This window comes from Nelumbo lutea, chromosome 2 (assembly GCF_056320005.1).
Source record: "Nelumbo lutea isolate HS-2025 chromosome 2, American lotus-T2T, whole genome shotgun sequence".
Classification (NCBI taxonomy): domain Eukaryota; kingdom Viridiplantae; phylum Streptophyta; class Magnoliopsida; order Proteales; family Nelumbonaceae; genus Nelumbo; species Nelumbo lutea.
In genome coordinates, this window is record NC_142685.1 from 7119584 (window position 1) to 7134758 (window position 15175).

The window sequence follows — 15175 nt, forward strand, 5'->3', positions numbered from 1 at the left end:
GGAGCTCTATTTATAGTCCACCACATTCGGCAATCAACGGTTGAGACCTATACGATCCGACGACTCCCATGAAAACCGACTGCACACTACTCGAGGACAAAATTGATTGAGCGCGCTTTGGCATCCATGGAGTTTATAAACAGTGTGACGTCTGCAGTGCCCGAGATGCGACATGGGTCATTTTATGGTTGAGCTAGATGGTTGAACAGGCCCGACCAACGGTTCGCACTCCAAATCATCTAAAATTCGTGCCAAATCCACTTGGATTCGTCATGAACTCCCCACACTTGGTTATGACCCTTGGCACGAGGAGTGGGGGGCAATTGATAATGGATGATTTGGCACGACCTAGTAAGAAGAGGACACGTAAACGCAATCTGCTCGAGGGATGACAACTCATCCAAACGAACCCACTTTGCAGCATTCGAAGCTCGAGTATCCAGCCACCTCGGCCTAAAACACCACCTCGGCGTAGAGACACCTTGACACTCAATACAGTTTAGGAATAAAGAATCGAAGTGCCAGTTCGGAGTTAAAGAACCGAAATGGCACATAATCGATTCCAAAGGCCTCTCCAACAGACCTCGAATTTCTCGGGATCACGATGAGAATCGTCTTAGCTCCGCCTGGATCGGAGGTAAACGATAAACCTTATCAACATATTGCTCTCCTTCAAAAATAGAACAAACCTTATCTACATAGCCCGGAATTCACAGAGCTCTTTCGTAAGGCCTATGACTACTCCAGTATATAAGAATATGAAACCTTAGGCCAAAGGTATGTGTGATTATTTTACTCACTACCATTCAAGCACTCAAGATTCAGCTCGCATTCATGGTATAAGTACTGACTTAAGCATCGGAGCGACCTCACCAGGTCAGCTACCTCGGGTTCTCTGATCTACTATTTTGCAGATTGGTCCAGCTCGTCGCCCAATTGGAGTTCGGATCATCTTCTAGCTAGGAGTATCTAGATCGTGCACCATCAGTATACATATTTGTTTTCATTTAAAATAAACATAAAATAATATTTTGTATGAAAGTTACTCTCATAATATCATACATTCAATCATGGTTCTCGAACTGTTGTTGACCTGAATAGTTGGATTTCGTCTCGGGAACTGTTCAGACAACCAATTCCATTTTACTCAAAATCTAGTCTTTGGCAAAAAATCGTTGAAAAATTTAACAGCCTATTGATCCGAGTGATTGAACCGTCAACCCATTAGCTTGTTTAACAGCTTTGGCCATTTTTATTTTTTGTCAGAAAATATCATCTATTTGAACCAGACGATTGAACCATCGACCCAAAGACCGGTAGCCGGAATGATTCAATTTCCAGATCGTTTTTTAGAACCATGCATTCAATATAAGCATATGGGCCGAGATGGATCACTCCTCGATCCGATTTGAAGGAGTTTCACTTTCACATATGCTGTGCTCTATCAGGGGCCCGGATGCGATCTCCGGTTGAAGCAGTGAAGCACAAGACAGGGCAGATGTTAGATCGTATGTACGGTCCTAGTTAGGATTATAAAATTCAATGTTGCTTTGTCCATCGGACGGTCCATACCGACAACTAGATTCACCAATCGCCAACGCAAAGCTCAGGAGATGCATCAGCATCGTTCATCGTGTTGTTTTCTTGAATGCATATTTAGGAGAAGATGAATGAAGAAAAGGGCAATACTGTAACGCCTCCTAAATCGTATTTCAAGGAGACGACACTGTCACCACTTCCATAACCATGAGATCCATTTCCTGTTTTCTTCTGTTTATCTTCATTATCCTTCTACATGATGGTATCTTAGATTCGCGAGCTGAAGTTATAACCCTTACACCAGATACGTTCACTGACAAGGTAAGACCCAAACCCTAACTTCCCTATTCCATCTTCTTTCGTTCTGTTATCTATTATCAGTATTGGATCAAAGAGTTGTTCCGTACCATGTCCAACTGGTGTTAGGATTGTTGCCTTTTAAGTCATTTAATTCCATCATTTTTTTCCCCGAAGCAATTTAATTCCTTCAATTTATATATTGTGTTAACGCATTTTCATTTTTACCGAATTGGGTCCTTATGTGACTTTCATAAGTTATTCTTGGATGTATGATCTTATCTACCACTGTTTTCATTGAAGAGTATGGTAGTTAGGTTTAAATCGGAGCAGGGATAGGATCATAATATGCTTTTTTTTTATCACCATCTTGCATCTTATTTGCACACCAGTGTTACATGCGTCGTGAACTCGGATCAATTTACAAAGTTATCTCTACACCGCTCAGGCATCTTATTTCTCTTGGTTGCAACATTCTACAACACTACATTTACTTTTCTATTCTCTCCTGTTTCATTTTAGGTGAAGGAAAAGGATACTGCTTGGTTTGTGAAATTCTGTGTCCCTTGGTGTAAGCATTGGTAAATATCCTTATATCTATTGGTTTTACATGTGTGGATTTTGCCCTTTTAAATTGCCTGGTCACTGATAATGGTAAACCTGGGTTTCAGTAAGAACTTGGGTTCATTGTGGGAGGACTTGGGAGCAGCCATGGAAGGGGAAGATGAAATAGAAATAGGACAAGTTGACTGTAGTACAAGTAAACCAGTTTGCACACAAGTTGACATCCACTCATATCCAACATTTAAGTTATTTTATGACGGAGAAGAAGTTGCTAAATATCAAGGTAATCTTAGTGTTCGTAGTTTATTCTCTATGGTCCTGAATCTATGGTTTTCTTCTTGTGATCAAATTTAATAGTTTTACTTCCATTCCTTTTGCCTATTTTACATTGGGGTATATCTGCTTGTGAGGAAAACGTAACTAATAGATATCAAGGGAGCAATTAATTGAATTTGATAATATTAGTGTTTCCTGGTCCTCTGTTTTTCCAAGACATGGACGGTTTATATGGCAAGTCCAGACCTCCATCTGGTCATGGACACTATGCATTACCAGCATGTATGGTTTCACTGCCAGTCTGTAACCAACTTAATACATTGAAAAAGGTTGATCTAGAGAAACTAAATGTTAGCTTTCTATTTATAATTACCATGTGTTGGGGGATCTTAAACCAGCACACATTTAACTAGTTCACACTCTGATTTGGTAAATTAGTGATTTATTTATAAAAAAATAAATTCTGTCGGGGAATCTTACACCAGCACCATTTCTGCTTGGAACAGCTTGTTTCTTGGATACAGTATGCTATGTAGTGAGAATTGTTATGAGATCTGCTTTCAGTTTCCCCCAGATCATCCATGTGAACAAAATCTCTTTTTCTTGGTATTTATCTTCAAGCACTTGAGACTTTTTACCACTTATCAATGAGCTCAGAGCTTGGATTCAAAGAAACTTCATATTATATTTATTTAATGGAGCAAAAGTTCCCAAAGACAAAACACTTGCATGGAAAACATTGACATAGCTCTTTCATCTTTTAGTTGGTATGACACAGATAGAGTTGGCAATTTTTCATTTGGAATGCTAATATCATGCCATTACTTTCTCTTTTTTCAACCAATTTATCATATCTTTTTGAAGATATATCAAAAAGAAAATTCATTAATAAAGAAATGATAACACCAGCCACTGATAGGTTACCTAGGAAAAAAGGACAAAACCCAAAAAACCCACCATAACCTTAATCAACTACGAATCTTCCCCCAGAAACAAAATTAAACCCTACTTCAGCCCAATCCAATAAATCCTTAAAACCTTGACCATAACATCAAGCCCCCATTTTACTTAACAAAACCTCCCTAATTCCCCTCACCTTCTTTTCAACATCCAAAATCACTAGATTTATCCTCCTATCCTGTGTCCACTTCCATGAAAGCTTTTCTTGCAAACTCTTCTTCACCCAAGAAGAAAAGACCCTAATTTGACTTGAACTTCTGCTTCAACAACTTCTTCCAGCTCAATTTTCTTCCCAACCACTCTTACTTGATCCACAATCTGTTCAACTTTGCTATATTGCAACTCCCAAATTTCCTCCTCCATATCTGAAATAGACTTGTTATAGTCCAAACTTTAAAAGTCTTATTTCATTAGGAACAGAAGTCTCGAAATTTAAAAATGCTTGATCCTGCTTAGAAGTCAATCCTTCATCCTCCTATTATTTATTCCTACTTTTGACTCTCACCCTCTCCTTTTTATATACATTCTCTTAAGTTTGTTGCTAGGACCTTCTGCAAGGAGACCCTCCTTCGACTAAGAGAAAACCTTCATTATATGAATCATCTACCATTGTTTGGTCCCTTTAAATTCTTTGGCTTCAACAGAGTTTTGCCATTGATTCATCAAAAAAGAAAAAAAAAAAAACAGAGTTTTGCCTTTGGTTTCATTCCTTCATACCATTTCATCCATATTTACTTTCGGTCGCTTTCTCCCCAAATCTTTGGTCAGTTTCCCTACTATAATTTCAGCAAAATTTCTTGTATTGGACAATTCCTCAATTTCTTCCAACATTGCAAAGTCTCTATCATATTTAATGTATATTCTGTGAAGCTTCTAACATTCATGAAGTCTTTAATAATAAAATGTATCAATATATATTACTTATATGATTTTATGAAAAGCAAGTATGCCATTCAAGGTTAAGAGAGAACTTACTAGAACTATCCATTGTAGGAAAGGAGGGTCAGGATGAAAGATTAGAGTGAGCAAAGTGGACTTCTTGGTTTTCTTTGGCTCTTACATTATTTTATTCTTAAAATTTGAAAGAGACCAAAGACAGATATGCTTTAAAAATATAATGAATATAACAATTATTTATTTCCCGAATGTGATTTTTTTGGATAAACAAAAAGGATTTTGAATTTTTAGATTTAAAACAAGATAAGAAATTTTGCTTGTTCATGTGTTTCTGGGATCTTTAATTGTTTGCCCAGGGGAATAACTTATGCTTCCCTCTCGGGTTGTATTTAGATGATTATATGTCCCATATCTTTAAACAATACAAGCTTGATTCAGACTCGTATGGATCTAAATGTGGCATAGAGGCTCAGTCCATGAGGCACAAGCCAAGTTCAGGCAAGCTGTTCTCACAAGCAGGCCAAGCTAACTGAGCTTATATACATGTCTATTTCTTGACTTATAGATAGTAACCTTTTTATCACGTTTTCTCTTTATCTTGTTTCTAACTAGCACTAAATTTATTGAGATTCTCCTTTTTGTTTTCAATGATGCTCACCTCTGGTTTTATTGCCCATTATCTTGAAACCATGAGAAGCACTTGATTATAAGTTGAATTGGACCTATTTCATCTACTCACCAAAATGCATTGATTATCTTGACAGTATGGCCGACCAGAAGTAAGATGAAGAGAAGAGAAGAGAAAAAGAAGAGAGAAGGGAGTAGAGAAGAGAAGAGAAGAAGAAGAGAGAAGGGAGTAGAGAAGAGAAGAGAAGGGATTTTGCAATGTAACAGTGTTGGCGGTGCCAGCTTTATTATAATATATATAGGGCAGTAGAAATAAGAAGGGAAAAGACCCTTGTGCCCCTACTATAAGTGAGTATAATAACAGACATAACAAAAGTGAAAAAATAGAAATAATAAACACTTTAACTAGCCAAACAAACCCTAACACCAACAGCTAAATTATTTCAACACTCCCTCTCAAGTTGGAGCATAGATGTCAATCATGCCCAACTTGTCACACAAATCCTTGTGCCGCACATGATGAAGACCTTTGGTGAATATATCTGCAAGTTGTTCTTTTGAGCTGACATATGGAGTACACACTTCTCCATTTTCAAGTTTCTCTCTAATAAAATGCTTGTCCACTTCAATGTGTTTCGTCCTATCATGCAGGACTTGATTGACAACAATATTGATGGCAACTTTATTGTCACAGTAGAGTGACATAAGATTGCTCACTACAAAACCCAGTTCACCTAATAGATTTCTTATCCACATGATTTCAGCAACCCCATGAGCCATTGCTCTATACTCTGCTTCAGCACTAGAGCCACCATATTTTGTTTTTTACTACTCCATGTGACCAGGTTTCCTCCTACAAAGGCACAATACCCACTTGTAGACTTTCGGTCATTGAATGCTCCTACTCAATCTGCATCAGTATATACTTCCACCTTTAAGTGACCATGTTTCTGGAACAACAAACCAGCTCCAATAAACTTCTTGAGGTATCTCAAGATCCTCTCTGCAGTTTCAAAGTGAGTTGTCCCAGGGTTGTGCATGAATTGACTAAGGACACCCACTGCATATGCAATATCAGGCCTAGTCATAGACAAATACAAAAGTCTCCCCACTAGTTTCTGGAACTTCTTCACATCTTTCAAAAACTCTCCCTGACTGTTTCCCAGATGATGATTAGATTGAATCGATGAATCAATTGGTTTTTACCCCCAACTTGCCTGTATCTTCTAGTAGATCTAGTACATATTTCTGTTGGAAAATGAAGATGCCCTTGTGAGAGCGGGCAACTCCAATTCCAAGGAAATAATGTAAGGGGCTTAGATCTTTCACCTCAAATTGAGTGGCTAAGAATTTTTTTAGTCTCCGTACTTCAGTCTCCAAATCTCCTGTTATCACTATGTCATCCACATACACAATAAGAGCTGCAATTTTCCCTTCACCTCTTTTCACAAATAGAGTGTGATCTGACTGGTATTGTTTGAACCCCATCTGTTGAACTACGAAATGGAACTTACTAAACCAAGCCCAGGATGATTGTTTCAACCCATGTAAAGATTTTTTTAACCTGTACACCTTTTGTTCACTGCCTTTGGCATAGAACCCTGGAGGTTGGGTCATGTACACTTCCTCTTCTAAGTCACCATTCAAGAAAGCATTTTTGATGTCCAATTGGTAAAGTTCACAGTCAATTTGCTGCCAATGAAAGAAGAATCCTGATAGAGTTCATCTTGGCTACTGGAGCAAAATTCTTTGCATAGTCCACTCCATATACTTGTTTAAAGCCTCTTGCTACCAGTCTAACCTTGTACCTTTCAATAGTTCCATCAGCCTTGTGTTTCACTGTAAACACCCACTTGCAAACCACTGGTTCCTTTCCTTCAAGAAGGTCCACCAACTCCCAAGTGCCATTTTTGTGTAAAACATCATTTTTTTCTTGCATTGCATTTGTCCATTCAGGTTTAGACAAAGCTTCTGCCACATTCTTAGGAACGGGGACATTGTCCACAGAAGAGAGGAATGCACGGTATGAAGGTGAAACATGATCATAGGACACAAAATTAGAGATATAATGATTAGTGGTACAAGACCTAACACCATTTCTCTTAGCAATAGGAATATTAAGATCATTGATAACAGGTGAATCAACATTTAGAGGAACAAACATATCAATAGGAGCAAGTGTACCTGGTTGATGAGACGGATCTGCCTCGAGTGAATCCAATGATGTTGGTTGCATAGTGTCAGGTTCAACGGCTCTTGAACTCTGTTGGCTTTTATGGTGACGATGAAAACCCCAGAATGGAGGAGGATCGGGTAAATGAGGTAGTTGAGTATGAGTCGCCTGATTCTCCTCAACCCTACTCTCCTCCTAAGGAGAAATCGAGAAAAAGTGTTGATTCTCAAGGAATGATACATCTATGGAGACATATTATTTGCGAGAGGTAGAATCATAGCAGCGATACCCCTTTTGAGATAAAGAGTAACCAAGAAAAACACAAGGAATAGCCCGATGATCAAACTTACCTCGAGTAGGGGACATGTTATGGACAAAGCAACGACTCCGAAAAACACACATCGGAATGGTAGACAACGGGGCTGTAGGAAACAAAAGCTGATGTGGGGCCTTATACTCTAGAGCCGAGAGGGCATGCGATTGATGATATATGTAGCACACAAGACTGCATCCATCCAAAAACGTTTTGGCACATTCATATGAATTAATAAGCCACGAGCTATTTCGAGAAGGTGGCGGTTCTTCCGTTCAGCCACACCATTTTGTTGGGGTGTCCTAGCACAAGAGCTTCGCTGAAGTGACCAACTCGAAGCAAAAAGTCCATGAGATCACTATGGAAGTATTCCTTCGTATTGTTCGACTGGAAGACATGGATTTCCGTTTGGAACTGAGTGAACACCATGCGTTGAAAATCTTTCACAATTTTTGGCACTTCATCTCGATATTGCATAGGGTAAACCCAAGTGTATCTAGAATAATCATCAATCAAGGTAATGAAGCACTTATAACCAACCTCAGTAGGTAGAGTAACAGGGCCCCAAACATCAGAATAAACAATATGAAATGGAAATTCAGATATTTTATTTTGCAAAGATAAAGAACTTCTACAATGCTTACTCAATTGACATGTCTGACACTGTAACTGACTCACTGACAAGGACTCAAACAACTTTGGAAACGTAACTTTTAATGACTCAAAAGAAAGATGACTTAAATGACTATGCCATAGATAGGCTTGACTCTCACTTGACGAACTCATGGACTCTGTAGCCATAAGACCAGTTTTGTTCTCCAACACATAGAGACCATCCACCATGCTTCCTCTACCAATCGTCTTCTTTGAGGCCAAATTCTGAAACACACATGAAGACGGAAAAAAATCGATTGAGCAGTTCAAGGAGTGAGTTAGACTACTAATGGACAACAAATTAATAGGTAATTTCGGAATATGCGGTACATTAGGAAGGGTAAAGCCAAGTGGGAGAGGTATGGTAACTCGACCAACTATGGTAGAAAAGGAACCATAAGCTAGTTTTACCCTATCTCTCCCAGAGAGAAGGTTATATGTCTGAAACAAATTTGACTTACCGGCCATGTGGTTTGAGGTTCTAGAGCCAATAATCCAAGGAGAATCAGTGGTATGAGATGACACATGGAAGGTTGTGGCAGCATTACCTGATGTAGACGCAAACAAGGTAGAGGGAGTAGGACCAGAATCCATTTGGCGAAGAGTCCTACATACAATTCCAAATGTTCACGAAAGGAGTTGATAATATCTTCCTTAGGGTCAGAACTGGGATGCCTCTCCTGAGTTACCAAAGGACTAGTCTCTGTCGACACCATATTAGTTGAGTTATACTTTTTCTGATTCTGCTGCCTGGTTTCTTGCCCTGATCAGGTGTTGACTTCTTACCCAAATCTTGTGCCCATTTAGGTTTTCCATGGAGATCCCAACACGTATCTCTCGTGTGTAGTGTCTTCTGGCAGTGAGGGCACCAAAGTTTGCTCTTATCATCTGTTTTTTTCTAAGAGTCACATTTTTTAAAACTACCTCTGACATTTGTATCTGAATTTCCCCCGACAGCTAGGGCAACTGACTCCCCTTCTACACCATTCATCACACTTCTTCTACTATCTTTTGACTGCACCAAGGCATACACCTCTTGAACTGATGGCAAGTCTTTATTACCCAAGATCTGCACCTTGATGGACTCATACGAAAGATTCAGCCCTTGGAGGAAGGCAAAGACATGTTGTTGAGATACAAGTGACTTATATGCATTTGCATCTTCATCACACTTCCAATTCACATTCTGATAGTGATCAAGTTCTTTCCATATCGATGTAAAATCAGAATAGTACATCGAGAGACTCCTCTCCCCCTGCTTGCAAGTAGAGGATTCAGCTTGCAGTTGATATATCTTGGCATAGTGTCTTTGCTTTGAATATGTGGACTTCGCTTGTTCCCATATCTCACAAGCAGTTTCAGCCCACATAAAAGTCTTCCTTGTGGCAGCATGGAAACCAAGAGCCAAGACATCACCATACTATTCTCTTGGTTCCACCTATCATATTTAGCACTTTCGTACTTTGGTTCCTTCACTCTTCCATTGATGCATCCTATTTTCCCCCTAGCAGTGATGTAGAGTTTTATTCCCCTAGACCACTCAAGGTAGTTCAGACCATCGAAGGGAATAACAGCCATGGGAAAACTCATATCCATTCCCCCATTCCTGAGTGAAGCATTTTTTTATGGACCGAGTGAAGGTAAAGAAGAGAAAACGGAAGAACTGTACCAGTTCTTGAGCTGTTTTCCTCAGTCCAGATTCGGATCTCTGTTCTGCCTAGATTCAACAAGTCTGTTCGATCTGCTCTCCTTAGTTAGTATTCCTGCTCTGAAGAGAGAAGAAGAGAGAAGGGAGAAGAGAAGATAAGGGATTTTGCAATGTAACAGTGCTGGCGACGCCAGCTTTATTATAATATATATAGGGCGGCAGAAATAAGAAGGGAGAAGACCCTTGTGCCCCTGCTATAAGTGAGTACAATAACAGACATAACATAAGTGGAAAAATAGAAATAAAAAGCACTTTAACTAGACAAACAAACCCTAACACCAACAACTAAATTATTTCAACAGATTATAAGTTGAATTGGACCTCATTTTAGAAAAAATGAGGAATTCATTGATAAATGTATTCAAAAAAATATGTTCATCTTTTGCCATCATTATTGAAACTTCCTTCATTGCATCCTTGTCTGCTTCTTTCCACCCATTCCTGAACATTATATGAATTTCCCAAATCTTTTGTAAATGGTATCCTAAAGGGAAATATAGCATGTGACTATGCTCCAAGAGTCTATATATGTGTTCTTGTTTAGCAGGTTTTCCAATCAAGTTATTTAGTAAACAGGATGAATGATCAAAGAATCTTCCACATGACAAGTAGGTTTGGCCCCACTTGTTCGATGATTCAATTTTTATTGGTGGATCAAATATGAGCCTAAAAGACACTATGCACATGTTCCAAACAACCCCCCCCCCCCCAACTTTTTTCTTTTCTTTTACTATATATTTTTTCTCTCCTACAGGCCCTTTCCCTCTCCCTCTCTATTCCAGGACATCAATTATGCCCCAAACTCTGCTTGCAAACTAAGTATTACTTAGCTTTCTATTCTAATTTCATAATTGCCTTGGAAGTTTCACAAGTACCTAATTTTTTCTGGCTTCTCCAATTTTCACATTTTTTAGTTTCTATTGTAATCTGATTGATATTTAACTTGAACAAATACCAGTAACTTATTTCTTGTTCTAGCCTCTTATCACTGATGAATACTGTACTAGCGTTCAACCGTTTTTCTCCCCTAGGCCTTTACTTTCCCCATCTCCACCTAATCAATTATCTAAGAGATGATGTTTAGTTCTTTTGCTTTCTTCCTTGTGTATATGTTCATATCAAATTTCGAATTTTTAATACTCTAAATACATTATGAATCAAGATATTAGAAGATTGTTTATGAAATTATTTTTAATAGTTCAACTCATTGTGACTTTTTCTTACCATAAGCCAAACAAAAGTTATATAACTTGGCACCCAAAAGAAACTTCCCAACTCCGCCACTGTTTGTAATGGTCTATATTAGTAGGGTAAAGCTTTTGTGCTGCCTCTGCTGTCTACATTGGCAGTATTTCTGTTTTAAATGAATACATTACTATCGACCCAAGACCATCCATTAGAAGGTTGGGCATGTAGCTGATTTGGACTGTCAGATTGAACATGTGGCCTATTTAGGTTCCCTGTCTGGACAGTCTGGATTAGCAACAAGGTCCAGTGGCATAAATAGGTGGATTTATATAGGGAAGCTCCATACTCATGTTCTTAGACCTTTCGCACCAGAAACAGTATATTTGAATTTAATTCCAGATTGTACCTAAACATTATCATTGCCAATATGGGTACTTTGAGCATAGTGTAATAAATTGGACTTTTGTGAAATAGTGGATCTGGCATGATCTTTACTTTCTTTATCACTTCACATGTATTCAGGCCCAAGAGACATTGAATCATTCAAAGCATTTGCTTTGAACGAAGCAGAGAAAGCAGCATCCAAAGCACAACTTGACAAGGATGGAGAATTATGATGACTGGCAGGTTAATCCATTACCATTGCTTTATGAATTCTTCTCTGTTGGTTTGTAACCCTAGATGGTAACTTAGGTAACCAGCTTATGAAACTCGTGGCAACTTTTTTTGTTTTTTTCCTAGCAAATAATTGCTTTTGTTATGGTAACATGCAAAATTTGTTCATATTGAACTACGAACTTTCATTGTTAATGGGGATTTTTTACATGCATTTACCCCAGGAAGTTTTAGGAGTTTATGACAGAATGAAGCTAGTTTTTCCTGTCATTTGACAATGAAGTCATCATGAGTTTGAAGCCAAAAGGCAGGAACTAGAAAAAAAGATCATGGTCGATTCAGTCACCATGTCATTGGTACTATAGCAGATTACTGAGGGCAGAGATGGGCTTCTCCCGTAAGGCTACATGATTTGAATGTATGTTTTTACATGTGATTTCATTTTATTTAATGAGCTGGGTTTTGCAATACTAGGTTAAGAGTCAATTTATGTAGAGATGCACAATTCACTCATATTGAAGAGATTATGTTTTTTTTTTCTTCTTGGTGCTTCAGGTTAGATTTATCATTTATCCAACTCCTTTGTATTAGAAATTGTGACCAAGATTTTTTTGAGTTTTGATACCGTGAACTTAGGAGTCTAGGATTGATTGACTTGACTCTGTAACTGAATAAATTACGGCTCAGTTTGAGTAGAGTGCTACTACAAATATGTACAATGCAAAACTTTGTATATGCGCTCTACAAATTTGTATTTTTACTCATCCCAAAGTGAGCCTAAAGGGGTATGATTTCATAGGACTGATAATTGTAACTTGGAGCCTACGGAATTTGTGGTTGCTAAAGCACAACGATATTCTGAGTTTGATATGCTGCTCATCATGGGCATAAATGGATTCCCTTTTGTATCGTTCTATTGTTGATGCAAATATGCATCAATCGTTCAGTCTTGTAGCCGCGGGATGTGTGTGCTAACAAGTTCAAGCAAGGGAAAGCGTAAAGACTGAGAGAATGGCATGTAAATTGAGTCAGCAGTCTTCTTCATCTGCCAAGATCTTGATTTTATTTTTTTATTTTTACTTGTTTATTTTGGGTAACCAAGCCGTGATCTTGATTCCGAAGATCATTTGAACACATGCAAAGGCATGTTCATGCCTGAACCGAGAACAGAACCCCTTGGTTTGAAATGGGATTCAATCAGTGCAAAGCCCGTTCAAACATCATAGCTTTGCAGGAAATATCACCCCATGAAATAAAGTATATAAGTATGCAAGGCTGTAAAGGCTATTTGAACAATGTTCGAACGGGCCTTGCACTGACTGAAGCCGATCTCCCTTGGTTTCATGGTTTGCATTGGCAGTGGCTTGAGTGCCACATGAATGATGCCATAGTTGACCACCAAAACTCAGAATTTGAATTGGGTTGTCTTACGGGTAACATATTCCATTATTTTGCTAAAAATCTCTTTTTTTATGTTTTGGCTAATTAAAATCCACCATCTCAAGCTTTGGTGGCCCATGAACGAGCAAGTTGGGTGCTCGTTAAATTACAAGTCCTTGTGCACGAATACCCGAAGTCTTTGCTTAGTTCCAACAGTATGATTAATCATATTCTAAGCCAAGTTATAGTATCCCAATATAAGGTTCATTTGCTCAGCAAGCAGACACTCGACTCCGTGCTCCAATGTTTCCCGAGAGGTGCTGCTCATTTGTCTCCCGTCGCTAGAGAACATTTTTTACTAACCGGATTCAGTCTGCAAAACCCGTTCGAACACCCTTTATAGCCTTGCATTAAGAATCTCTCTCCATAATATAAAACACACAAAGGAGATATGAAAATTTCTGCATGTATTCAGTTCTATACTTCTATCTTCAGTCTGACATTGATGAATTCCCACCTCAAAAATATGAATATCATGCGTTTAAATGGAACATCGAAAGAGATCGGCTTCAATCGGTGCAAGGCCCGTTCGAACATCATTCCAACAGCCTTTATAGCTTTATACTGGAAATATCACCGTACCTATGTACGAGGAGATATTCTCCATGCAAGGCGATTAAGGCTGTTCCAATGGGCCTCCTTCCTCTGACTGAAGCCGAGTTCACCTCGAGATCGCCGTGCAGGCTCATATTCACCCACCTCCAACGGGCCTTGCACTGACTGAAAGCCCAGTTTTCCACCTTGTGCCTTTTGAGGCGCTGATATGAGCTCGCACTTCATCAATCATCTAATAAGAAGAAAAGCGGAAAAGTGCACGAATTTGTTTCGCTTCGGTAATTTGTGAGTTGTGACTTACTGTCACGGGGATAATTCTACAGCGGAAGAAACCCGTGTGGCATCCTGGCCAAGGCAGGCCAGGACAAGCCTTTATACGAAGAGGCTACAAGTTGCTCGATGGGATGGCCCCACCAAAGTCAATAGCACTAGATCATGACCTCAAGTCCAATGGCCGGGGCACTCTTCTGACTCAGACCAGTCCATGTGAGACGTCGCTTACGTGCTTAAGGGGACAATCATAATGCAAGGCGACCATGATGAGGTGACTTAGCACCGATGTGATGGATCTCCTAAATGCCGATGATGACAGGCACCCGCTTGGGCCAGAACACACGTGCGCTAGAAGCAACGGGATAGCTCACTCAGCTTGGGCAAGGGACTAGCGTGGTGAAGGATCATGCTTGAACTAAGCCCGCATGCCAAGCCTCCCTTGAATATCGATAACGCAATGCCGATCTAACACTATCCCCATGAGCAAGTGTACGCCCTTGAGGAACCCTAATAGACACTCTAGCCATTAACCAGGGCCGCCCCACAGGGGAATGAAGGTCTAGGAGTGCTAAGGTTAAGCACCCAAGGAGATCAACCATCCCTCCTCAAAGAGCAAGTTAAGTTTCTCATGGTATACCTGAAGATGACATCAGTTCTCCCAAAAATCTTACTAGCAAAAATAACGGGCATGTCCCTAACTTAAACATGCCAAACGTAGGCAAAGCTAAGCTTATGTCAAACCGTCACATTACGATCCTCATTAACCTCGTTTCCCACAGCATAATTTTGGCATACGAAAGAAAAAACGAGGAATTAGAAAATGATGAAACCATACCACCAATCATGCAGCGGAATAGCAAGTTATAAAAATCGTATTTATAGAAACATCGTTGAAGAAAAGGGGGGAAAACAATCACGGAAATTAAGCTCAGAGAACCATCAAATACCTCAATTCACAAAAAGGTTAAACTTTAATGTCATCTAGTCCATTCACCTCATTGCAAATTTGGATGGATTAACACGAAATAGATAGAGAAGATGTTCCTTTAAACTTAATGAAACACCAAAATAGATATGGCAATGACACGATTTAACA

General features: G+C 39.2%; 1 protein-coding gene across 3 annotated transcripts; it reads left to right on the plus strand.

The window, feature by feature from the left end:
• The first annotated feature begins 1378 nt into the window (after positions 1-1378).
• On the plus strand, positions 1379-12442 carry PDIL5-1 (PDI-like 5-1). 3 transcript variants are annotated; one of them, XM_088968427.1, is made up of 5 exons: positions 1379-1860; positions 2359-2417; positions 2508-2683; positions 11719-11823; positions 12046-12442. In XM_088968427.1, the coding sequence occupies exons 1-4, from the start codon at positions 1747-1749 to the stop codon at positions 11811-11813; spliced, it is 444 nt and encodes a 147-aa protein (XP_088824553.1). In that variant the 5' UTR covers positions 1379-1746; the 3' UTR covers positions 11814-11823; positions 12046-12442. The 3 variants fall into 3 exon arrangements, with proteins under 3 accessions (XP_088824553.1, XP_088824552.1, XP_088824554.1); XM_088968426.1 differs by having other exon boundaries at positions 1396-1860; positions 12036-12442; XM_088968428.1 differs by having other exon boundaries at positions 1396-1860; positions 12040-12442.
• The last annotated feature ends 2733 nt before the right edge of the window (positions 12443-15175 follow it).

Excerpts from the sequence above, each read along its gene's own strand:
- PDIL5-1 (XM_088968427.1), top strand. The coding sequence starts at position 1,747 with ATGAGATCCATTTCCTGTTTTCTTCTGTTTATCTTCATTATCCTTCTA. Across the intron at positions 1,861-2,358 it reads CAGATACGTTCACTGACAAG|GTGAAGGAAAAGGATACTGC; the intron begins GTAAGACCCAAA and ends GTTTCATTTTAG. Across the intron at positions 2,418-2,507 it reads GTCCCTTGGTGTAAGCATTG|TAAGAACTTGGGTTCATTGT; the intron begins GTAAATATCCTT and ends CCTGGGTTTCAG.